The 26,352-nt window shown below is 44.2% G+C and overlaps 1 protein-coding gene and 1 long non-coding RNA gene across 3 annotated transcripts in view; one reads left to right on the forward strand and one right to left on the reverse strand.

Annotated features, from left to right (window-relative positions):
* CLNK (cytokine dependent hematopoietic cell linker) overlaps positions 1-163 on the forward strand; it is a 162,576-nt gene extending 162,413 nt beyond the window's left edge. The window contains exon 19 of the mRNA XM_042936891.1: positions 17-163. Coding sequence (XP_042792825.1) covers positions 17-163 — 147 coding nt within the window. The remainder of the gene's footprint in view (positions 1-16) is intronic.
* Positions 34-26,274, reverse strand: LOC122218619. Of its 2 annotated transcripts, XR_006202034.1 has the most exons (4): positions 23,536-23,611; positions 22,986-23,283; positions 20,599-20,660; positions 34-269 (listed from the first exon to the last, which is right to left on the reverse strand). It is a non-coding gene; the product is annotated as an uncharacterized LOC122218619 (long non-coding RNA). The 2 variants fall into 2 exon arrangements; XR_006202033.1 differs by lacking the exons at positions 22,986-23,283; positions 23,536-23,611 and adding an exon at positions 24,611-26,274.
* Between the last annotated feature and the right edge of the window lie 78 nt (positions 26,275-26,352).

The following is a 26,352-nucleotide window of genomic DNA, read 5'->3' on the forward strand; positions in this document are numbered from 1 at the left end:
CTTTTCTGTGTTTCAGAAGTTTAATTCGGTGGAAGACATGATCGAACACTACAAGTATTTTCCCATCGTACTAATTGACGGGAAAGATAGAACTGGGATCCACAGGGTGCAATGCTACCTAACACAGCCGCTCCCCTTCAGCAGATGCTTCTCGCCGTGGTAGCCTGGGCTCTGTGTTCTCTCCGGTTCAGGGGATCCGATGCCTCCACCCATTTTCCAATGATTTCAAAAGATGACGTTCTGTGGCTTCGAGGGATCACTTCTTTGACCTCGGAGAAAAAGAAAAACCTTTTACCATGGAAACTGGAAACTCAATCTCGGTTTTGAAAGTTCAAGCCACAGAAGAACTATCTATAAGAAGCAAAAAAATAAAAACTGGCTTTTAAAAGCGTATCATCTAAAGAGAAAACTGTAAATGTGGTCCTCGTGCCTATGTTACAGATGAGAAATAAAGGTGACAAGAAGGTTTGCTGAAATATTTGCAATTCGCACAGGACACATCTATGTGAGACTCCCAAGTTTATGCTCTTTATAGGACCTGCCCCTGCCTTTATTTCTGGAGTGGTAGGACTTGTGACTTTAGATTTTTGAGATTCCTCAGGCTAAAGATATTGGTGAACGTAAGCTCTATTGTATTTGTGATCCTGGAAATTCAAGTGTCCGGACGACTGTAGTAGAAAAGGAGACTGCTTGTGAATATCACCTGGATGAAATCAGAAATGCTCTTTCTGGAGGAAAGCAGAAATGCTCTGGTGTGAAATGGCCATGGCCCAGGCTCCAGGACTCTGTGTCGAGTGGCTTGGAGACAAATGGAATTCGCAGATTCGTAGTCAGGGAGTAAGCTGAAGTCTGAGTGAAAGTTCAGAAAAATTTCTTTTTACTTCCCATGGTGGACTTCCCTTCAAAGGAAGAGAACCGTCCTCAGATAAGTGTGACCCTGAAGGAAGATTGCACGCCTCCTGATCTTGCCACCTCCTAAGGCTAAGAGGATCTTATTTGATTCCCATTTTACAATACAGATGAGGAAAAGAGGCTCAGAAAGGTTACTGATCTCACTCCGTGTAGGAAGAGAGCCCACGTTTTTATCCATTTCGCCTGGCTCCTTCCAAGCACACCTTCCCAGGTACATTCCCTGTAGAATTGAACCATCAAGTTGAAAAGCTAAATTAAGGAGAGAGAAACAGTCTGAAAATACAGATTTACCCACATGAAAATGTATAAATAGCTAAACTCTTTAGTGAAGTAAGTTAAAAGAGAGAGCTCTGGGTGAAATGAATACACATAATGACTTCAAATGTTTTCAAAGCCTGTACGTGAAATTTATGGAATATTTATGCAGTGGTAGCTCTAACACAGAAGTCAAGTCAAAAATAGAATTAGAAGGGGAGAGATAACAATGGAAACAACACAAAACCATGCTCCGGATCATCTCATCTGAAATAGCAGTCAAGGAGTGCCCTTAAAGGGGCCCCGACCATCCACCCAACCAACCGGACAAGAGAGCGCAGGCTCTCTGCTTTCCCAAGGTCAATGGGAAGTAATGCCTCTGAGTCAGGGCAGGAGCATTTGATGAAGAAGCTCCTTGTCAGTTAGGGCTCTTGATACTCAACTGAGCCTACCTTCGAGTGCGCCCGCACAGGATAGCACGTGAACCAAGAAGCAAGAGTGTCTAGCCCGGGGCTTGGCTACTTCAGGAGCAGACTGCTCAGAACTGAAGGCAGTGTGGTTGTTGCTCACGCTCAGCTGGACCTCCAGGCCGGCGTGGAAACAGGCTGTGCAGAGGCCACAGCTCTTGTGCAGGAAGAATCAGACCCTCCTTCTATAAAGCTATGGGGAGACGGTGGAGAACTCTGATTTATAGCTCAGAGCCTGGAGCCTGCTTCGGATTCTGTGTCTCCCTCTCTCTCTGCCCCTCCCCTGCTCGTGCTCTGTCTCTCTCTCTGTCCCTCTCAAAAATAGATAAACATTTAAAAAAAAGAAAAAGAAATTAGCCATCTTAAAATAAAAATCCCACAATGCTTATACATAGGGAAATCTCTGGAAAGAAAAATACAAAATATTGGCAGGGTTGCTTTTTAGATGATTAGGGTTTGATGTTAGTTGGGTCTTCTGGAACTCAGATGCCAAGACAGGAGTTAGACGTGCAAACATTTATCGGAGGTAATGCCTGAGAAAGATAAAAGGGAGAAAGAACAGGACGAGGCAGGGAGAGCCTTCGGGCTGTGATGTGGTCTGATCTCTATGAGAAGGGAGAGGGAAGGAGGGAGACATGAGTAGGAAAGCCATCCAACCGAAACGCAGCCCTGGCAGAGTGCTGGCCAGTCCACCGGTACGATCCAGAGCAAGTAGTGCCCATAGTGGAGACAGTCCCATGTGGGGCAGAAATGGCTAGGTCCTAGTGCAACACCATGTAAGTCATTGCCAGAGGCTGCCCAGGAAAAACACAACCTTCAGCTACCATGGGAGATCCAGAAGGCGCTGCAGCAGGAGGCTCTTGGACAACTCACTGATCAGCAAGTTCTTGTTTCAAGAGCGAGCCAAGTGGCTCGCCACCACGCCTGCCACAGTGACTCTGGTTCTCGGCGTTAACGGTGATACGGATGTATTGCTTGTCACAGATTACTGAATAGTAAGGATATATAAATTTTAATTGTATTTTGTTCTTACAGCAGTTTTGTAAAGAAGGCAGGACAGGTATTCTTAACAACCCATCGTATAATTGAGGACACTGTATCTCCTTGGCCCAAATCTTACAGTGACAAAGTTATGGCTGAACCAACGTCTTCATACACAGTGCTATTCGGTGTCCAGCTGCCTATTGGATCTGTATTCAAAGTTCAATGATTTGGGTGTGGCTGGCCCAAATTCCCAAGGGGGTTCATCTCTCTTCAACTAGTATTTCATTTGCAATTGAAAAGTGTCACGATTCCTAGGCCCAATAGAGGAGGGAAATCTTAGCTTCATCTGATTATAGCATCTATGCATTCAAGACACTTCTTTGACTGAATAACTATCATTCTGGATCAATTTCTATCTCACTCATCTTTAATAATACCTCGCTGTAAGCACTTGTTTCTATAGTGCATATGCATTTATTGCTAAGTACTCTTGAGAACGTTGCGATTCTAGTGGTGAATTAAAGGGCAGAAACAGACGAGTAAGAACCCAATAAATAAGATAATCTACTTTACTGTATTTCCATTTTAATACTTATCACTGAGTGTTTGTCAGTGAGGCCAACGTTAGATATGTTGATGAAGCTTACTTGAGATGGTTTTTAAAAGTTTTGAACCAGAAGATTTTAAATTTTTCCAATGTTACTCAATGGAAAATTCCCCCACATGGGTATATGCCTGTGGGAGAGGATGTGGGGGTGTGGCTTGTGAGTGTGTTTGAGTAACTACATCAGAGCTGAAATTGGTTAAGTCTTCTGTGCTGATGACACAGAAGAATCACATTTTACCCCATGGGGAAGTTTAGCCCATTGTCATGTGTACACACATAAACACATTTTTATAAGATGGTCTGTATTGTATCTGATTAGCATTATATTTGCACATCCGTTTTTGTATCCTAATATTTGTCCTAGCTAAGCACGCTTACTTTCCTTTGAACATTCATGATTTATAGCTACTCTAAAATAAATGAAAGCAAACACGTAATTAAATGTCATAGTATATCAGTAACTGAGGGTTAGAGAAAAGATTCAAAATATAGTTTAATTTTGTTCATTGCATGCCATGCCCTAGCAGCCTTAAAGCCCTTTTGAAGTCATAGTTAGGATAAACCTATGCCAAAATTTCTAAAACAATTTTTGACATATGAGCATTAGCCCACACTAAATCTGGGGACTAAAGATGAAAAATACCTAATCCCTGTGGGCTAAGGGTCTGGCAAGCAAGACACACACGTCATTAAAATCGTGCAACAGAGAATAATAGATTTGCTAATTCTCTCCCCTGTGCCACCACTGTATTCGTAGACACATTGCACTGGACACATGGGGTGGGTGCAGGGAGACCTACCGAGGGGAGACGTTCAAGCAAAGAGTTGAAGGATAGCCCTAGAACCCAAGCTTTAGAGGTACAAATACTTTGTCTATTTCTGAACACTCCTCTCTTTAGGGCTCTATTCTAGGCCATGCTTTTTTTTTTTTTAATGTTTATTTATTTTTGAGAGAGAGAAACACACACACACACACACACACACACACACACACACACACACACACAGTGTGAGTGGGGGAGGGGCAGAGAGAGAGCAAGACACAGAATCTGAAGCAGCCTCTGGGTCTGAGCTGTCAGCACAGAGCCCAACGCGGGACTCGAACTCACAAGCGATGAGATCATGACCTGAGCCAAAGTCAGACGCTTAACCGACTGAGCCACCCAGGCACCCCTATTCCAGGCCATTCTTGGCAACTGTTAAACAATGACTACCTAGCTAATGGGTACAAGAACACAACAGAATCAGCATCCCGGTGGGGAAAGGACAGATGATCTATTAAGTGGTTCTGGGGAAATGTGTTCACCATACAGGAAAAAAAAAAAAAAAAATACAACTATGTACCTACTTCAAATGGATCCTACTTCCATGGATCAATGGCTAAAAGTGAAAAGAAAACTTTAAATCAAGTACTATATTTTCTTCTAGTAAAATTTTATGATTTGGGGATAGGAAAAGAGTTCCTAAACCACATGGGAACATGAGGCATAAAGGGAAAGATTGATAGATTCATTACACCAAAGCTTAAAAGGTTGGCAAAAAGTCAGAGTCACAAGGCATTTAAACAACTCAACCGAAGTATGAGCAAAGAATATAAACAAACCATGCACACACAAAATGAAAACTCTTAGGCCTGGAAGACGCCCAGACCTGCCATCCTAACTGGACAGTGATGGAAGTGACACAGATCTCGAGAGACGCCATCATGGAATGGAGCTATCTTTAAGGATAAATGATGTGAAACCTAATGGAGCAGAGCTGGTGATGGAAACCTGGCTCCCCTGGTCCCCAACTGCATAGCTGGACGGTGACCCACACGAGGGAGATCTTAGCCAGAATGCTTAAAGAGAGGCCAGAGGCTTAAAGAGTGGGCAACCTCCATGAGAATGGCCAGTGGGCTTCCTGTCTGCACACGGACAGAGCAAACTAGGCAAATGAAAGCTAGACCATTCCTCTGTGCTCACTGAGGGGCTTGTTGAAGCCAAGGGCAGTTACGCAGGAGCCTCCCCTGGCACGCCCAGGCTTCATGGCCATCCGACAGCTACTTCCAAAACAGGAGCTGGAGAAACATCAGTTAAAATCACAATTACAGGGACGCCTGGGTGGCTCAGTCAGTCGAGCATCAGGCTCTTGATTTTGGCTCGGGTCACGATCTCACCATTCGTGGGACTGAGCCCTGCATCAGGCTCTGTGCTGACAGCGTGGGGCCTGCTGGGGATTCTCTGTCTCTCTGTCTCTCTGTCTCTCTCTCTCTCTCTCTCTCTCTCTCTGACTCTCCCCCGGTTGTACTCTCTCTCTCTCTCTCAAAATTAATAAACATTTTAATAAATAAATATAAATAATTATATAGCCCTCTCCACCCATCAGATTGGTCAAAATTAAAGACTTCACATAATATCAAAAGCTGGTGATGCTCTAAAGTAAAATTTCTCAACTACCGGTTGGAACATGAATCAGTACAGTGCCATGGAAAGCAATTTAAAAATAGTAAAATATAAAAGGTATGACCCACTGCAGTAAGAATTCCAATTAAAATGTGACTAAATATGGGGGCGCCTGGGTGGCTCAGTCGGTTGGGCGACTGACTTCGGCTCAGGTCATGATCTCACAGTCCATGAGTTCGAGCCCCGCATCGGGCTCCATGCTGACAGCTCAGAGCCTGGAGCCTGTTTCAGATTCTGTGTCTCCCTCTCTCTGTGACCCTCCCCCGTTCATGCTCTGTCTCTCTCTGTCTCAAAAGTAAATAAACGTAAAAAAAAAAAAATTTTTTTTAAAAATAAAAAAATGTGACTAAATATGAACTTAACCTTTCTCTCTGGAAACCCCATTATAATGACAACAGAGAAAATGAAAAGTCGAGAACATGGGATAAAGGGAATGGAGGAAACTATGGCAGAAGAGGGACATCAACAAAATTGGGGGTGAGGGAAACTATAAGGACAAATAGTAACTGAGTTAACAAAATAGAGAAAGCTAAAATGTAAGCCTGCTAGGAGGAAATTCCACACACACAAAAAAAAAAACAAAAATCAAGCAGGTCCCCATTATAAAAATCTGGAAAGACTTAGAAATTGGAGTCACTAGTTACCCTTAAATGCTGGTAAAGGGTCTGGGGTGCAAAGGGGATTCACTGATGGCCATTAGGAGAATCCGTTATGACCAACACCCCTCCCCTGGGAAATCAGCAGCTTCCTCAGCCAGACCCTCTCACCCTGGTGGCCATCCAATCCAGAGCATACCTCCAGAAAATATTTAGAAGGAGGCACAGAGGATCCTGCTGAAAATGGGAGGCGTGTGCTGTCCTGAAACACAGGGTCTAAGTTAAAGTTTCATTCCCAATGTTTATAACTACAACCCTTTTAAGCCCTTGGTTCCCAGGAGAAGCAGACAGAATGACAGCCCTAGACCGAGGGAGCAGAGTAATTCGCTACATATACGAGCCGGTGCTGGTCCCCAGCAAAGAGGAGATCCCCACCCCACCGTGCTACAGTGCACACCCAGGCACAAACAAGTTCCAGCTAGCGTTTTGTGCCTCGCTCTTAAATACAGTCAAGACCTTGGAGGAGACCTTCTAATGTGAAAGACATTAAACAAAACCTACAAACCAGAAAAAGGGTCGGGGGGGTGGGGGTGGGGGAACCCAAGGGAAAAATACACTGTGGGATGCTGAAGAAAACTACAAAGAGAATAGTGAATATGACCAGAGAGATAAAACACTGAATCCATGAAATATGAACAGAACGCTGTTGAGATAAATATTCAGAAGCCAAAACCGAGAACGCTAAAAGGAAAAAAAAAAAAAATCAGCAAAACCACAATGATAGTTGGAAATTTTGACACACATCTCTCAGAAACTGATTAAGTGAGCAAAAATTACTAAAGCTACGTGGGGCATCTGGGTGGCTCAGTCGGTTGAGCGTCCAGCTTCAGCTCAAACATTGTTTGAAAAAATCAAACATAATTGATTCAGGAGCTGAAGCTCCTATTTCTGGGTGACAATGCAATGTGGAAAACCAGAGACTCTTGCTTGGGAGGAGGTGGTCAGAAGCAGACTGCTAAGGCTGCTGTTGCAGGGTCTTTGCAGGAACTCTGAGGTGACTGGACCTACTGAAGTATCTTGAACAATTTTCCAATTACCATACGTGTGGTTGTGCTACTAACACCCTTGTTCTTCAAGCTGCCATACATATCCTTAAAATAAAGTTTTATTAACAAAATAAAAAACACTCAACAAAGAAAAGCCCAGGACCAGATGTCTTCACTGGAGAATTTTACCAAACATTTCAAGAATAACTAACCCTAATCTTCCTCAAACTCCTCCAAAGAACTGAAGAGCTGGGCACATTTCCACACTTCTCTCTGAGGCCAGAATTACTCTTATATCAAAGCCAGACAAAGACACAAAAATAAAAGAAAACTAAAGACCGATATGCATGATGAATATTGATGCAAAAATCCTAAACAAAATACTAACAAACTTCACAAAACAGCACATTAAGAGATTATATACCATAAGGAAGTGGGATTTCTACTTGGAACGCAAGCACTGTTCAACAAACGGAAATCGGTAAATGTAACACACATTAACAGAACAAAAGGCAAAACCCACGTGATCTTCTCAACAGATGCAGAAGCAGCTCTCGATGAAATTCAACACTCTTTCAGGGGGCGCCTGGGTGGCGCAGTCGGTTGGGCGTCCGACTTCAGCCAGGTCACGATCTCGCGGTCCGTGAGTTCGAGCCAGGTCACGATCTCGCGGTCCGTGAGTTCGAGCCCCGCGTCGGGCTCTGGGCTGATGGCTCGGAGCCTGGAGCCTGTTTCCGATTCTGTGTCTCCCTCTCTCTCTGCCCCTCCCTCGTTCATGCTCTGTCTCTCTCTGTCCCAAAAATAAATAAAAAACGTTGAAAAAAAAATTTAAAAAAATAAAATAAAAAAAAAAACACTCTTTCATAATAAAAAGAATTTTTTAAAAAGCACAACACACTGGATATAGGAGGAAAACTGCCTTAACAGATGACAAGCCCACAGCAGACATCACACTCAACTGTAAGAGACTGAAAGCTTTTCCTCTAAGAGGAGAAACAAGGCAAGGATGCCAACTCTGGCCACTACTGTTCAACAGAGTATTGGAAGTCCTAGACAGAGCATCACCCAAACTAGAAAGGAAGAAGTATATTTAATCTCTGCTCTCTGATGACATGATCTAATATGAAAAAAAAAAAAAACCCTAAAGATTTCACACGCAAGGAAAAAACCTATTAAAACTCATTTAGCAAAAGCTGAAAGGTACAAAATCAACATTCAAAGGTCAGTTATATATATTTCTATATACTAACAATGAAACATTTGAAAAGGAAATTTAAAAACAATCCCACTCATGATAGTAGCAAAAAGAATAAAATACTTACAAAAAAACCTAACCAGGGAGGTGACAGGCTTGTACGTCAAAAATGACAAAATATTGGGGCACCTGGGTGGCTCAGTTGTTTGAGGGTCCGATTCTTGATTTCAGCTCAGGTCATGATCTCACAGTTTGTGAGTCCGAGCCCCTCACTGGGCTCTGCGCTAACAGTGCGGAGACTGCTTGGAATTCTCTCTCTCTCACTCTCTCTCTGCCCTTCCCTAGTTCATGCACACACACACATTCTCTCTCTCTCTCTTTCTCCCTCTCCCTCTCTCTCTCTCTCTCTCTCAAAATAAATAAACATTTAAAAAAAACCAAGATATTGCAAAAAGAAATGAAAGGAGATACAAATAAATGGAAAGATACCCTGTGTTCGTGGATTCGAAGACTTGATGTTGTTCAGATGTCCATACCACCCAAAGCCATCTACAGATTCAATGTAATCCCTATCCAATGCCATTTTTTGCAGAAATAAAAGAAAACCCATCCTAAAATTCATATGGAATCTCAAGGGATCCAGAACAGTCGAAGAAATCTTGAAAAAGAAAAAGTTGGAAGCTTCACACTTTATGCTTTCAAAACATGCTACAGAGCAACAGTAATTAAGACGGTGTGAGCACTGCCACAAAGACATATCTATACACCAGCAGAACAGATAGAGAGCCCAAAATAAAGCCTTGAATATATGGCCAAATGATCTTCAACAAGAGTGCCCAAACTACACATTGGGCAAAGGACACTTTGTTCAACAAATGGTGTTTGGAAAACCAGATATCCATGTGCAAAAGGATGAAGTTGGGTCCTACCTTAGACCACGTACAAAAATGAACTCAAAATGGATTACAGACCTAAACAAAAGATCTAAAATGATACACCTCCCATAAGAAACTGTAGGGGAAAGCCTTCAGGACATTGCACTTGACAATTATTTCTTGAAGTTGACACCAAAAGCACAGGCAACAAAAACAAAAATTAACAGATGCGACTACATCAAACTCAAAAACTTCTGTGCAGCCAAGGAAGAATCAACAGAGCAAATAGGCAACCGATGGAAGGGGAAAAATATTTGCAAACAACATATATCTGAGAAGGCATAAGTATCCAGATTATACAAAGGACTCCTACAACTCAAAACAACAACAACAACAAACAAATAACATGATTAAAAAATGAGTAGGGGCTCCCTGGTGGCTCAGTCAGTTAAGTGTCTGAGCTCAGCTTGGGACATGATCTTATGGTTCGTGGGTTCGAGCCCCACATCAAGCTCTGCTGACAGCTCGGAGCCTGGAGCCTGCTTCAGATCTGTCTCTCTCTCTCTCTCTCTCTCTCTCTCTCTCTGCACCTCCCCTGCTCACACCCTGTCTCTCTCTCTCTCTCTCTCTCTCTCTCTCTCAAAAATAAACATTAAAAAAGAATTTTTTAAGTGGGTAAAGGGCTTGAACCGATGTTTCTCCAAAGATATACATTCTCCATTCTCCAAATAGATATACATGGAAAGATGTTCAATATCACTAATCATTAGAGGGATTCAAATTAAAACCTCACACTTGTCAGTATGCTTATTAAAAAAAATAAATAAATAAACAAACAACAGAAAATGACTAGTGCTAGAGAGGTTATGGAGAAATTGGAACCCTGTGCCCTTCTGTTTGTGGGAACATAAAATGGTTCCGCTGCTGTGAAAAACAGTGTAGAGTTTCCCCCAGAATATTAAAAACATAATTACCATATGATCAGCAATCCCACTTCTTGGTCTATATCCAAAAGAACTGAAAAACAGTATCTCAGAGACATATGCACACACACACTCACTGCAGTGTTATTCAAAATAGTTAAGAGGTGGAAGCAACCTAAATGTCCATCAACAGATGAATGAATAAAGACAATGTGGTATATCCATACAATGGAATATTACTGAGCTTTCAAAAGGAAGAAAATCATGTCGTATTGTACAACATGGATGAACCTCAAGGACATTAAGTTAAACAAACCAGGCATAAAAAACACAAATACCGCACAAGATTCCACTTGTATGAGGTACCTGAAGTAGTCAAACTCATAGAAACAGAAAGTAGAATGTGGTTACCAAGGGCTGAGGGGGAGGAGGAAATGGAGAGTTGATGTTTAATGAGTATAGAGTTTCAGTCTTGCAAAATGAAAAAGTTCTAGAGATCTGTTGCACAAAGATGTAGAAATAGTTAACACTAGTGCTCTGTATACTTGAAACTGGTTAAGACTAAATTTTACGTGATATGCTTTTACCACAATTTTTTAAATTGTATTTATTTACTTTGAGAGAAACAGAGCCAGCACAAGCAGGGGAGGGGCAGAGAGAACGGGGGTCGGGGAGAGAGAATCCCAAGCAGGCTCCATACTGCCAGTGCAGAGCCCGATGTGGGGTTCAAACTTACAAAACTGTGAGATCACGACCTGAGCCGAAACCAAGAGTCAGACCCTTAACTGATTGAGCCACCCAGGGGCCCAACTTTTACCACAAATCGTTCTTAAATGTAAAAAAGCAATTGACAAAATGTGTGCGTCTGTGTGTGTATATCCGGCAATACATATAATAAAGTAGGACTTATCCTAGGAACACCATGTTGGTTTAACATTTGAAAATCAATGTAATTTTCCACATTAACAAACAAAGTGAGGAAAATGATTTGATCATCCCAGTAAATGTAGAGAAAGCATTAGAAAATAATTTACTACTGGGGCGCCTGGGTGGCTCAGTTGGTTAAGTGTCCAACTCTTGATTTCAGCTCAGGTCATGATCTCACTGTTCATGAGATCAAGCTTAATGTCAGCAGAGTCTGCTTGGGATTCTCTTTCTCCCTCTCTCTCTGTCCCTACCCCACTTGTGTTCTCTCTCTCTCTCAAAATAAATAAATAAACTTAAAATTTCTTTATTAACTTATAATAAAACTTATAGCAAACTAGGCATAGAAGAAAATTTACTCAGTCTGATTTAAGGGAATCTACAAAAACCTTCAGCTAACATGACACTTAATGGTGAAAAATTGAATATTGAAAAGGAAAAGATGAAATAGCATCTTTAATTCATTCTTACATCCTTGGTATCTGGGAGAAGCCCGTGGAAAAGATAGAAGACAGGTGATCTGATTCAATTTCCTTATAAACATGAAATGATAAACCTCTGGGCAAAGAAGCTAATGGTATTTTCTGGAAGGAGAATCCCTACCTGTGGACAGGCTTGCTTATAATAAACAAACCTGGAGCCTATGCATTTATGCAGCATTGTTCCCTGGAAAATGTTAGGTACTGTTGGAGTATAAAACAGAGATGGTATCAAGACTTAAATGGTTCACTTGTGTGTAAATTATGTGACCTGCATTCAGCATTTAAAAAGGCACAAGGGCATATCAGATGTCACAAGAAAGGACTTGAAGAGCTCTGCTTTGTCAGCGGTTCTGAACCTGTTCCTGCCTCATCCGTGTCACTGGACTGCTCTAACATCTCTGAATTGTGTGAGTCTGCTTTGATAATCTGATCCCCGTTTTATCTCAAAAATGTTCACCCTAAAATCAGGAATAGGCAAAGATGTTTGCTCTCACCACTTCGACTCATCATTATGCTAGAGATTCTAGCTAGCGCAATAAGGCAAGAAAAATAACAAACAGAAGGCATACATACAAGAAAAGAGGAGGTAAGACTGTCTTTATTCAAAGATGACATGACTGTGTATGTAAAAAAAATCCTAAGAAACCTATGAAATAAACTATGAGCATAGTAAGTTTAGTAAAGTCAAAGGATAGAAAGTTAATATACAAAAAATAATATTTCTGTCTCTTAGAAACCACCAATTGGAAAATAATTTTTAATTCCATTTTGAATATCATAAATATAGTTAGGAATACACTAGATGAAAAATGTACAGTATCTTTCAACCAAAAGCTGAAATCATTGCTGAGAAAAGTTAAGGAGGTCTTAATAAATGGAGAGAGGTTCCAAATTCATGATCTGAATGAAAGACTCTATATGGTTAACATGTCACTTCTCTCCATATTTATCTAAAAATCCGGGACGCCTGGGTGGCTCAGTCAGTTGGGCGTCCGACTTCAGCTCAGGTCATGATCTCACAGTCTGTGAGTTTGAGCCCCGCGTCGGGCTCTGTGCTGGCAGCTCAGAGCCTGGAGCCTGCTTTGGAGTCTGTGTCTCCCTCTCTCTGCCCCTCCCCTGCTCACGCTCTGTCTCTCTCTGTCTCAAAAATAAATAAAAACATTTAAAAAAATTAAAAAATAAAAAAAATAAAAATCCTAGCAGAATTGTGTAGAAATTGAAGAGGTGATTATAAAATTTACATGGAATTGCGAAGGAGGTAAGTCTGCCCAGAATAATCTTGAAAAGTGAAGACCAAAGTTTGTATTAACATGAAGACGAAAAAATACATCAATGAACTGAGTCCAGAATCCATAGTTTTACACAGGTATCGTCAATTGATTTTTGGCAAAAACATCAAAGTTATTCCGTGGAGAAAGGATAGTGTTTTCCATAAATGGTGCTGGAAAAACTAGATATCCATGTGGACAAAAAAAATGAACTCAATTTCACACCAAATAAAACAAAACAAAAATTCAGAAATAGGTCTTAGATATAAATGCAAATTCTAACACTATAAAACCGCTAGAAGTAAGCAAGAGTACACTTTCCACCTTGGGTGGACAATTTGTTATGCCACCAAAAGCAAACAATCATCAAGGAAAAACTTAAGAAATTGGATTGCATCAAAATTTAAACTTTCTGTTCTTCAAAAGAGACAATTAAGAAGGTAAGAGGCAAGCCCCAGGTTGACAGAAAACATTGTATGTACATTTGATAATATAGTTCAGATCTAGAAAACATAAAGAACCACAGATCAATTACAAAAGACTTGAAGAAACATTTCACAAAATAATATATATAAGTGTAAAAAAAAAGTGGATTTGATGGTATTTTTTTAATTTTTAATGTTTATTTATTTTTGAGAGAGAGAAAGAAGAGACAGAGTGTGAACAGGGGAGGGGCAGAGAGACAGGGAGACATAGAATCCAAAGCAGGCTCCAGGCCCTGAGCCATCAGTACAGAGCCCAACGCCAGGCTCGAACTCACGACCCGTGAGATCACGGCCTGAGCCAAAGTCGGACGCTTAACCAACTGAGCCACCCAGGTGCCCCCTAGGGTACTTTTAACGTTCATTTGCATTAAGGTTTGCCCAGGATATCAATTTTCTCTTTTCTGAGAAGTGAAAAATTGTTCATCTGAAGCATTTTAAGGAGAAAATTAAAAGGTAGGTAGAATCAGTAGGTTCAGCTTTAAGGTTGATTTTCCTTATTTCATCTTTTGGTTGGGAGTTTCAATGATGTGAAAGAAAAAGAAGGGAACAAATCTAACAAAATGAAAATAATGTTTCCCCTTCAAAGTTTTATTTACAACAAAGGGAAAGGGAAGATGAAAGATGTAAAATTCAGGCGCTCTGCAATTGTGATTTTTGTTAATTTCTCACCCCAGCAAGTTTTAGGTGATCATTTACAGATATTGAACTTTACAAGAAATACGACAATCATGTTGCCATATATGACTGTGCCCTTTGGCCAGTGTTTGTGAGTCCTGAATTTCTTAAAGGGGAAATGGCTTTGAATCAGGAAACTTGAAAAAACCATTCACTCTTCTGCTTCTTCAGAGGGACATTGACTCTTTTTGAAAGTTGAAACCATCTTTGCAGTGGAGTATCAAGTATTCAGTTTTATCTCAAAGTCCTGGTAAAGGCACCAAATGAAACCTTCTAAGGGCTCCAACTGTGTATCACTTTCTCTCCCAGGTGCACACGGCCACAACAGTGGGCCAGCAGATACCCTGACTTCATACAGAACCCAGAACTCTGGGCCTCCCTCTCCTTGCCTGCAGGGGAAAGGGATCCCTGTGCTTCCTTTTTCTTAGAGCTGGGGGCTGAGCTAGTGTCTGGAAAATGGAAACCGCTTAACTTGGTGATCTGCCCCCCCTTAAAGAGTTATCAGGATTGTAGCTTAAGTCCGTGCCTTTGCCAGAAGTCGGCACACTCACGTGGGGCCTGTGAAAGTGTGATTTGGAGGTCAGCAGGCTTTCCCCTGTCCGGGCTATGGGCACCGGCCGGTGTTGGAGCTAACCAATCTTTGTCCCTGAAATGATGGCATAAGACACTGTTTCAGAGTCAGCAGTGCAAAGACAACTTTCTGTGTCTTTCAGGCCAGATGAGTTTGGAGTTAAAATGTCATTCCATTAATCCAAAAGTTAACACATTAATAAATATATTAATTAAATTTTTAAAAAGAAACATAAGTGGCCAATAAACATATGAAAAGATGCTCTACATCATCAGTCATCAGAGAGATAAAAACAGTTGAATATGGTGGCCTCTGGAGAGCCAAAATAGAGAAAGGAGATGAGAAAGAAGGAAAGTGACTCCTGCTCTCCATCATAAACTTTTTAGTGCTATTGACTTTACAAAACTAGAGAGGGAGGGTGTGTGTGTTAAAGTAAAAATTAGATTTTAAAGCACGTCCCATGAAGCCAATGTGTCCACGTGGTGCCCGTACAAAGTAATTTATCCCAAATGTTCAAATGAAGGACGCTTTCTGAGGTGACTCCTTAGGCAGGAACAGGCAAGGTGAAGGAAACAATGGATGGTGAGGTACCCAGAAACCTGCAACGGTGGGAACCCGTCAACCTTGCTTAGGCCTCTTTGGACCAGGAGAGACAACAGAGGTGCTGGGGCTCCGGCACAGCCGGAACAGGGGAGGGGGAGATGCCCAGAGGGAAGGACAGACCTACGGCCAGACATGAAGCACGGGCACAAAGAAAGAGGTCATGAAAAAGTACCCGGACCCTTCCTTTCTGCCCTCTAATCTCCTGCCAGAGCCTCCACTGGCCAGACCCAATGGGAAGGCGGTGGATGGGGCCGTCTCCAGGGAACAGCATCCCCGGACAGAGCAGCCAAGGAAGGATGGAGAATGGATGGGAGAGGGCACATGGAGCACAGCAGGCAAAACCAGCATTTCCACTTTTTGGATGCCTCCTTGAGAAACTCTTGCACATTTGGGATGAGATGTGCACAAAAAGACCTACACAAAAGACCCTTTAATACTGTCTATATTGGTGAAACGCTAAGTTCCCTTGGCAGAAACCTACATAGCCATTAAGAGGAAAGAACTAGATTATATATTGCAACATAAAAGAGTCTCAAAACCAAATGCCTAATACTATCGCAGTCAATGTTGCGGGGAGTGATGGGGAGGACTTGATCTTATTTATTTTTTATTTAAATCCACGTTAGTTAACATACGGTGAAAGAATGGTTTCAGGAGAATTTCGTGATTCATCACTCACATGTAACACCCGGTGCTCATCCCTACAAGCGCCCTCCTTAATGCCCGTCACCCATCCAGCCCACTCTCCCACCCACCTCCCCTCCAGCAACCCTCAGTTTGTTCTCTGTATTTAAGAGTCTCTTACGGTTTGCCTCCCTCTCTGTTTTTATCTTATTTTTGCTTCCCTTTCCCTATGTTTCATCTGTTTTGTTTCGTAAAATTCCACCTATATGTGAAATCATAGGATAGTTATCTTTCTCTGACTTATTTCTCTTAGCATAATACATTCTAGTTCCGTCCATGTTGTTGCAAATGGCAAGATTTCATTCTTTTTGATTGCCAACTAATATTCCATTGTATATACATACCACATCTTCTTTATCCATTTGTCAGTCAATGGACATGGGGGCTCTTTCCATAATTGGCTATTGTTGACAGTGCTGTTGCAGTAAATTTTGAAAGCACATAAAACCATACCATGCAGTGTTCACAGGTACTATAAGAGATAAAAAGTATGAATCCTGAACTGTCTGTGCACAAGAACGTACATGATGTGGATATAAGGGACTGGGAAGCAAAAACAACAGTAATAAACTACATTTCGAGAACTCTAATATGTGCCAAGTACTGTTTTAAGCACTTTTAGATGTACTGGATGTTTTTTTAAAGATTTTATTTTTGGGGCGCCTGGGTGGTGGCTCAGTCGGTTGGGTGTCTGACTTTGGCTCAGATCATGAGTTCGCGATCTGTGGGTTCGAGCCCCGCATCGGGCTCTGTGCCGGCAGCCTAGAGCCTGGAGCCTGCTTTGGATTCTGTGTCTTCCTCTCTCTCTGCCCCTCCCCCACCCATGCTCTGTCTGTCTCTCTCTCTCTCTCTCTCTCAAAAATAAATAAACATTAAAAAAATGTTTTTAAAAAGATTTTATTTTTAAGTAATCTCTACACCCAATGTGGGGCTCAAACTCACAGCCCCAAGATCCAAGAATCGCATGCCCCACCGACTGAGGCAGCCTGGGACCCCTAGAGGTACTGTTTCATTAAACCTTTTTTTTAACTTTTTTTTTTTAACATTTATTCATTTTTGAGAGTGAGAGAGACAGAGCATGAGTGGGGGAGGCACAGAGAGAGGGAGACACAGAATCCAAAGCAGGCTCCAGGCTCCGAGCTGTCAGCACAGAGCCCGACGCGGGGCTCGAACTCACAGATCACGAGATCATGACGTGAGCTGAAGTCGGACGCTTAACCGACTGAGTCACCCAGGCACCCCTCATTAAACCTTTTTAACAAGACTGTCAGTTAGTGACCATTACACTCCTTAATTTTTAGAAAATGGAAAGGAAGCACAAAAAGGTCAATAACCTTCTCAAGGTTCTTCCTTTTCGTGCATCCTTTCCTTTATCCAGAAAATATTTCCAGAGTCCCATTCTGTGCCAGGCAGTGTTCAAGGCACTCGCATGACAGGGAATAAGCCATCCATCTCACCCTATTTGGGTAATGGTGGGGGAAATACAACAGACATAAATTAAATGTCTAGATATTATAAAATACAAAGTCTATTAGAGGAAATTAAGAGTCATGGAGAAGTGAATAGCTGGGGGGAGATATTAAGTGCCGGACAGTTAGAGATTGTAGATAGGACAGTCAGGGAAGGCCTTGCTAGCAGCTGACGTGTGAAGAGAAACATGAAGCAGGTGAAAACATAAGACATGTGGATTTCTGGGCAAGGGCAGTCCAGGCAGAGGAACAGCCAGTGTTCAGGCCTGAGGCCACCACGTGGTAGCAAGTTCATGGCACAGCCAAGAGACTAGTCCTTCCTCTCTCTCACACGCGTGTTTGTCCACTGAAGTGTCCCAAGTGTCTGTAGCAGTGCCTGGCACATACAGATATAAGTAGGCACTCGACAGATATTTGATGAATGAATGAACAACTAACTAGTTGAGAGGCAGAGCAAAAGGAGTGAGGTCAGAGAGGTGACAGGAGCTGATCAGAAGGAACTTTGTTGCCCTTGAGGAGATGGACTCTGGCTCTGGATCGGGTGCAAGGGCTCCGGTGAGATTCAGATACAACCCAACGCTTCAGTTTAAAAGGATCGCTCTAGAGGCACCTGGGTGGCTCAGTCAGTTGAGAACTCTACTCTTGATTTTGGCTCAGGTCTTGATCTCGTGGTTCGTGAGATTGAGCCCATGCTCAGCATGGAGCTTGCTTAACATCCTCTCTTGCCCTCCTTCTACTTTTCCCCCACCCCCTCAAAATAAATAAATCAACTTTAAAAAACAGTAAACTTTCAGGGTTTTTCCCAGTTTTCAAGGGTGGCAGTTAGTAAATTAGAAAGATGTGTGATTGGGACACCTGGGTGGCTCAGTCAGTTAAGCGTCCGACTCTTGGTTTCGGTTCACGTCACGGTCTTGTGGTTCATGAGATCGAGCCCCATGTCAGGCTCTGCGCTGAGGCTGGAGCCTGCTTGGGACTCTCTTTGTCTCCCTCTCTCAGGCATGAATGAATGAATGAATGAATGAATGAATGAATGAATGAATGGCTTGCTCTGGCTGCTGAGCTGAGAACCAACTGCAGACGCGTGAAGGCAGAAGCAAGGAAAGCAGTTAGGAGGCCACCGTAACAACTCAAGCAAGTGACAGACAGTGTGTCCTAGGCTGAGACGCAGCATAGAATGGAGCAGTGGTCACCTACTGTGAAAGTGAGGAGATCCAGTTCACCAGGAGCTCGGAAAGTCGGAGCTGGGATTCAATCCAGGGAGTGAGCCCACAGGCGGCCGGAAGCTGAACCCAAGCCATTCCCTGAGGGCTAAAAGAGCAGCGGGCAGACTCCGGCTGATGCAGCTTCAAGGAGGGTGGACCCACCGTTCTCAGGCAGTTCTGGCCCGGGGCTGCCGCTGCTAAGACGGGGCTTTTGTGTGAATTAGGAGGCACCCTCCAGGGTAAAATGTACCCTTTGACCTCAGCTGCATGGCACCCTGCACCCTCCCCCTGCTCCAGCAGTGCCCTTGGCCTGGAACCCTGCAACAAACGCGTCCCAACGGTCACTTTCTGGGAGTGCTGGGAAAGGCCAGCCACCATGAACATGCGGGGTTTGATGCTCCCGTCATTGAACAGGATACTTGATCAAATCGGTCCAATTCTGTACCCCTTAGGACCAGCATAAAAGGTACAAAAAAAGAAAACAAAAGACAAAAAAACAGAACAACAACAAACGACAACCATCAAAAATCCCTTGCATTTCATGTAGAGGATAAATGTCAAAAAATACCTAAGAACCCTCTATTGAAAAATAATACCTAATGGGGAAGGGGTGAGGAGGCAATGTTGCCTTGTCAGATTTGGTTTTTTTTTTAACATAAAGCCACTGTAACTGAAACATACTAGAAATTCACAAATAGGAAACTTAAGGTGCGGCAAAGGTGCCATGACAAGTCAGTGGAGAAAGGGAGGTTTATTTAAACACAGATTGTTCCATCCAAAGCTGCCTGTCAAACAGGGAGGAAAAGGTAGCTACATAAAAAATAATACATACGTACATAAAGAAATAATTCCATGAAAATTAAATCTTTAAAAAGCATTGAATAACTACTTAGAAGAAAATCTATGACAATATGTGTATGTTCTTGGCATTTGTGACAGTGGTGTGTGTGTTTGGGGGATGTCTTAAGCAAGCCGGGACAATCAAAAAACAACAACAACAACAACAAAAGGAAATGAAACATTTGACTATGTAAATATTTAAACCATGACAAGAAAAGACAATAAGCAACATCAGAAAGCACAGATTACGAAAAATCTTTGAAGCACATATGTCGGATAAAAGATTCCTAGACATGGTACTTCAATGAACTCCCATAAATTGATAATATAAGAACAAATAGTCCAATTGAAAAATAGTCAAAGAATAAAAGCAGCCATTTTATAGAAGGGGAAATCCTAATGTTCATGGACAAATGAAAAAAAGAGCTCAACTTCACAATTATTAGGGAAGTAGCAATTAAAGTAACAAGGAGTTAACATGTTTTTCACCCAACAGGTGGCAAAAAGTTGAGAAGAATGTTACACTCAGTCCTAGTAGGGGGGCCAGAAGACAGAAAGCCAAGCTGGAGGTCCTATAAATTGTTAATAACAATGGGCACTGGAATTACTTCAGCACTTACGAAATGAACTTGGCAAACTCTGTTAATATATCTTTCTGCTCCGCAATTCTATTTCTAGAATTCCATCCTATAGGAGTTAATATTCAGTATATTCTAAAAACCAGGTATTGTGTTTTGGTTTGAGAATAAAATCTGTTCAAAATAAAGATCACAAAGCAAAGTGCCTTCTGCAGCACCAGCAATAACAGTTTTCATGACTGGCTGTCTATAATTTTCACATTTTTACTTATAAACGATAAAAAAAAAAAGATTTTCTAGACAGGTAATTGCAAGCACTTCCCTGCAAATAACACATTCCCAGTGTACGTCGTCTTTATTTCCAATAAATGTAAAGCCAAATTGGATAATATTATAATATTGGACACAATTTTTCCTTTGTGTCATTTTTAATTACTTGAGGAATCTTGATACTGACCGCCATCCTGCTGGGGAGAAATGTTCAGGGGAGTGAATGACACACCAGCTGAGTACCTGATTCGGAAGGAGTTCCTCTGACCTTCAGGAACCACGATCTGCACGCAGAGCTCTCAAAGCTGTAAAGACAGAAAAGAAGATACATCACCCTTGACCCTGAGATTACAATAAAAATAATGGAAGCCTCCCACTGATAGTAGGAGACGCACTGGCCTTCACTTCATATCTGAAGATTTTTGAAGCGATTGGGTTGGAAAGAGAAATGTTACTTCTATTTCCTCCTCAGGCTTCTCGCTCGGCGTTGTTGCTTCTGCTGGTTTAAACTGGTAGATCAGGGGCGCCTGGGTGGCTCAGTCGGTTGGGCGTCCGACTTCAGTTCAGGTCACAATCTCACAGTCCGTGAGTTTGAGCCCCGCATTGGGCTCTGGGCTGATGGCTCAGAGCCTGGAGCCTGCTTCCGATTCTGTGTCTCCCTCTCTCTCTGCCCCTCCCCCGTTCATGCTCTGTCTCTCTCTGTCTCCCTCTGTCTCAAAAATAAATAAACGTTAAAAAAATAAATAAATAAATAAACTGGTAGATCATCCAACACCTACTGTTCCGTTGCCATGCCATGTTGGCTCCTGCTTGGCCCCTTCCCATCCTTTCCTGTCCCAAACCATGGATTGGTTCACAGAAGCTTTTTCTGTGGCAGTTAATCCAAAATAGCAGTTTACTTCCCTTTTGAAATTCAGCCGGGGGCGAAGCAACAGATGGCAGGTATGGTGGCTCTGTGACAATCGGGGACCCACCTTCATTCTTCTACCTTGTTACTTACTCCTCAGTAAGTGATATTCACTACATGATTCACAGGGGCTGTGCCAGCTCCAGCATTGTTTCTTCATCCTTTTATTCAAACCAGCAGAATGAAGAAGGGACAAAGAATTGCATGCCCTTTCTTTAAGAACCTTTCTGGGGGCGCCTGGGTGGCTCAGTCAGTTAAGCATCCGACTCTTGATTTCGGTTCAGGTCACGATCGCACGGTTTGTGAGTTTGAGCCCCGCATCGGGCTCTGTGCTGGCAGGATGAAGCCTGCTTGGAATTCACTCTCTCTCTCTCTCTCTCTCTCTCTGCCGCTCCCCTGCTCACACTCTGTCTCGCTCAAAGATAAATAAATATTTTTTTTTTAAAAAAAAGAACACTTCTGGATGTTACACATATTCTAGCTCTATTTACTTTTCCCATTGACTAGAGCCCAGTGACATGATCACACCTAGCTACAAGCAAGACATGACACTTGAGTCTTTCCTTCTGAGAGCTTCTCGCTGGACATTTACGAGTACTCTATTAAGCCAAACTCTCCTTTTTGCCTGGGCAATTGGCAAAACATCGGTTGGTGGCTGCTGTGGTCAGCCTGGGCTTCTGAACTAAAGACGTCAAGGAGCCAAGTTCTTGGCAATCCATGGTGGACATAAAGTGTAAAGTGAAAAAATAAACCGATGGCTTTTTAAGCCAACGAGACTTGGGGGTTGTATATTGCTTCGGCGTAACCTAGCCCATCCTGACTGATGCAGTAGCTAAACCACCCAGAGCTCTCCATCTGAGAATCTCCCTGCCTCTTCCACAAAGTCTGTTCATCTCATTTTCAGATACTATTATTATCCTCATCATTTCCCAGATGAGAACATTTAGACATGAAAGCGTACACAAAGAGTTAAGTGCCAATATGCGCAGCTGGGGATTCCAAGTCTGCTTTCCTGCTCTGGTGACTCAAACCAAGATAGAAACTCAACAGGCATGGGTGTCTATTGAGGGCCAGGCCCTCTCCTCCAGCGCTGGGAATATAAATGCGAACAAGACAGCCAATAACTTCTTTTGTCCTGTGGGAGAATGAGAAGACCCAAGTATGATTTCAGTTTGTTACAAAGAACAAAACACAGGAATGCGCTAGAGCGAGGGGAGGTGATGACCATGGGAGATTAAAGGGTTAGAAAGGCCCCTAAGAAGGTGGTTTTTGAATTGAGAGGAGAAAGATGAGCGATGTCCCCGACAGAGGGAACATGTGCAAGGGTCCTGGGACAAGAGAAACCCGGTGCCTCAGCGCTGCAGAGGTCGCCAGTGTGGCAGAACACAGGAGTGAGGATGGGCGAGGAAGAGACGCTGCGGGAGGTCAAGTCAGACAGCACTGGAGAGTCCTGCGAGGACCCTTCTGCTGGGGAGTGGCTCTGTCCCACTTGCTTTGTGGAAGGAGCACTCTGGCTGCCTCAACCTGGATGAGAGTGCAAGCAGGGAGGTGAGACAGAAGGCTATCCCAACAGCCTAGAACTATCTGCGGTGAAGGACCAGGTCTTCCCCCGCGCCCCGCCCCCATCCTTCCGGAACACCCAGGCGTCCACTGCAAGCGGCCAGAACGCAGCCCGAGCCATGAGCGACTTGAATTAGAGTACACCCCACCCACATTCCCCTACCTTGTTCCAAGGATCCCCAGCTGGGATGCCGAAGCTGTGTCCAATTGCTATGAACGTTGCTAGCGCTCCTCTCCCTTTTTGTCCTCCCTTTTGTACCTCCCTGGGGAACTTTTTTGGGGACGTGCTGTCCCCATCAGGCTTTGGCTACCCCTGGTCTAGGCAAGGGACGCTGAGCAGTCCTGCAAGCCGGGCCTGTCCCAGACTGGTGCGTCAGTGATGAACAAAAGAGCCATGTCACGAACACATGCCCTGGTGGGACTCACAGCCCAGAGGCGGCGGCTCCCATTTACTTGCAAGTCTAAGAAAATGCGAAGAGTGGGAGGCTGTCAATCATCAGGGACTCCTTTGGCCCCACCCTCGGGATCCCCAGGCAGGCATCTGGCCTTTGGGTAAATGGCAACTTTGCAAACGCCGGTCGCGAGAGCGCACGCGACTAGGCTCGGAGTCCCCCGTTATCTCGCCAGCTCGGCGAGTCCAGGCCCCGCCCCTCCCCCAAAGGAGCGGGATCGCCCCCCCCACCCCCACCCCCGGGCTGGGACGCCCAGGTTACCAGGCCAACCGCCGGGTGAGCACAGAGCCGCCTGCGCCGGGTAGAGTTCTACAGGCGCCGGACCCCCAGGGCCGGCCGCGCAGCGACGCCATCGGCCCCCGGCGGTACTACAGCTCCGGCCCTCGCTGGCGGGGCCGGGGCGGCGTCGAGGCTGCCTCGAGGGGCTCTACCGGCCGCGCATGCCCGGTGCGCGGCTCGCGGCTCCCGGCTCCCCGACCGCGCGCTCCTGCGAGCGGGGGGAGGGGGGGGGGGGCTCCCGTGGCGGGAGAGTGCGGCCCGTGGCGCCTGGAAAGCACGCAGCGCCGCCAGGGGGCTCTAGGTGGCTGGAACCTGAGCCTGGCGTCGGGTGCTCCCCCGCCCCCTTTTGAGTTGATACAACGCGTCTCAGAGACGCTAGCAACTTGCCCAAGGTCACACAGCCCTTGCAGAAAAATAATGAGATTGGGATTCGGACTCTGCAGTCTCCACTCCCTGTGCCCCAGGTATGGGAGGAGCACCGAATTTGAGTATCTTAGCAGTCCTGTAAGACCTTGGAGACTGAGCAGAGGTCTTTCTCCCGCTTTCACAAGAGAGCATACAAAGGATCAAAGAAGTCACTAGATCTCTCTGAAATATGTTAAACAACAGAAAAGCCACTTCCTTGGGGCTCCTGTTTATGCAGAGTCATGAAATGCCTGAGAGATTTTCATGTCTTTGCCTGCCGCCCCCTCTCCCCCCCCCCCCCCCAACTAGACCGGAGTTCCAAAATTGGTTGTTAGAGACCTGGCCTTTTTCTGAGGCACACAGGTCAAGTACCTTCCTCTGAGCCACAGGGTCCTCAATGGCAGAATCCTGGTAAATGACTTCCTAAGATCACAGTTTGTAAGTGCCCAGGACGATCTAGATCGGCACTGTTCTTCCTTCTCTCCTTCAAACATGCACAACTCTGCCCCTCGCAGGGTCTATCACCACCCCCCACCCCGACAAAACGAATGCTCCCCGAAGGAGCCTGATCTAAGTAAATGTTGGTTGAATGGTAAGTAAATGAATGAGCATCCGTCCCCAACCCTTACACTCAATGATTGGTTTTGTTTACCTGTCTTGCCTCCTCCTGTATGTTAGGTAATCATATCTGGGAGCTTGAATTCATTTCTTAGGGCTGCTGTAACCAACAGAAATTCATTGTCTCACAGTTCTGGGAGCTAGAAGTGTAAAATCAAGGTGTCCTCGGGGCCCTATTCCCTCGGAATGCTATAGGAAAAGCTCCTTGCGTTTTCCGGTTTCTGACAGGTCCAGGTGTTCTTTGCCTTGTGGGAACAGAACTCCCATGTGGCTTTGTCTTCACATGGCCCTTTCTCCCCGTGCTTCTCTATGTCTCCACAGGGCATTCGCCTCTCTGAATTTCTTCTTGTTTAAGGACACCAATCATATTAGATAAGGGCCCACCTAATGACTTCATTTTAACTATGTCTGCAAAGACCCTGTTTCCAAATAAGGTCACATCCACTGGGGTGAACTTGCATTTCCATTCACAGGGGATTAGGGCTTTAACAACTCTTTTTGCAGAGACGTGATTAAGCCTATAACAGAGGTGATCTATGGAACACTGAAAAAGGACTAGGCAAACTAAACAGGATGGGGGAGAATGTCCCTGGTTGAACGGCCAGAAGTAACATTTCCAGATGAAGTCTCCCTGCTTTAAAGAGGGGGCAATATGTCAACTTTAAGGGGGTCTATGGGAGTGGTCTCTATTCCAGCTGGGCCCTTTTCCAGGCTGTAAATACCCCCATTTCCAGACCGTCCACAAAGCATTTTATGTGACTGAATGTGGGCTTCTGAGAAATGTAAATCTGTCAAGGGCTATGCTAAGCCTCGACCTGCTTTCTCTTGTTTAATGTTGACAACTGCCCTGTGAGCTAGGTCCTATTGTTCCCTGAATTTTACATGAGAAGCTGAGTTTCAGACAGGTTAGGGAGCAGACTCACAGCTGCTTCTTGCCTGAGCTGGGATTTATAACCAGCTCTAACTCCAGAAACCTTTCCGGGAAAGCCAGTGGGACTGTCCATCGACTCCGTGTGACTCCAGAGGCTAGAACAGCAATGCAGGAGTGGAAGTTAAAAGGGGAGGCGACAATTCCGCTACATTTTAGGGAAAATCCTCTAATGCCTAGCCTTCTGTTTCTCCAACACCTAGAATTAACGGTTTTTTCCTGCATTTAGCGCCTTTTGCCACCAGCGATGTCTAGGCAGTGGCCAAGCTAGATTTTCGGTGCCCTTCCCAAGCCCATCCCACTCTGGAGGGAGCTGGAACTCTCTGCCCTATGGATATGAACTCTTTGTACATAAATGTGTTTTTGTGAGGAAAGGCCCGCTAGCTTTTCTGAGCCACAGAAGATAGAGAACCAGGAAGCTCCCTTATCAGGAACGAAGGTCCGGCATTGCAGCAAAGAGCAGCGGGGCAAGAACCTGCCGTCGGTGATCCCTCTCTGGGTCGGCATGCTCTCTGCTCAGCTCTTGTTATTTCAGTTGGGGGGGGGGGGGGGCATTTTGCCTAGCTGCGGGTCCTGTGGTCTTCCCGAACTCCACTTCGTGTGGAATAATCGCCCCGGCCCTGCATCTTCGCCCTGCTTCTGGCCAACGTCCACGCACCCTGACCTCTGGCCTCCAACAGGAAGATGTTGGAATCCCGCCTTGCTCCTTCCGGAGCTTTGAAATAAACTGTTGACGGTTATTCCTGGAGAAATTGCTGCTCCCTGCCACAGTCTGCCCTTCCTAGGAAGCACTTTTATTTTGTAGGAAGCAACGTCTGAGTCACTTTTTATTGGGACTGGCCCCCTTC

This window comes from Panthera leo, chromosome B1 (assembly GCF_018350215.1).
Source record: "Panthera leo isolate Ple1 chromosome B1, P.leo_Ple1_pat1.1, whole genome shotgun sequence".
Taxonomy (NCBI): domain Eukaryota; kingdom Metazoa; phylum Chordata; class Mammalia; order Carnivora; family Felidae; genus Panthera; species Panthera leo.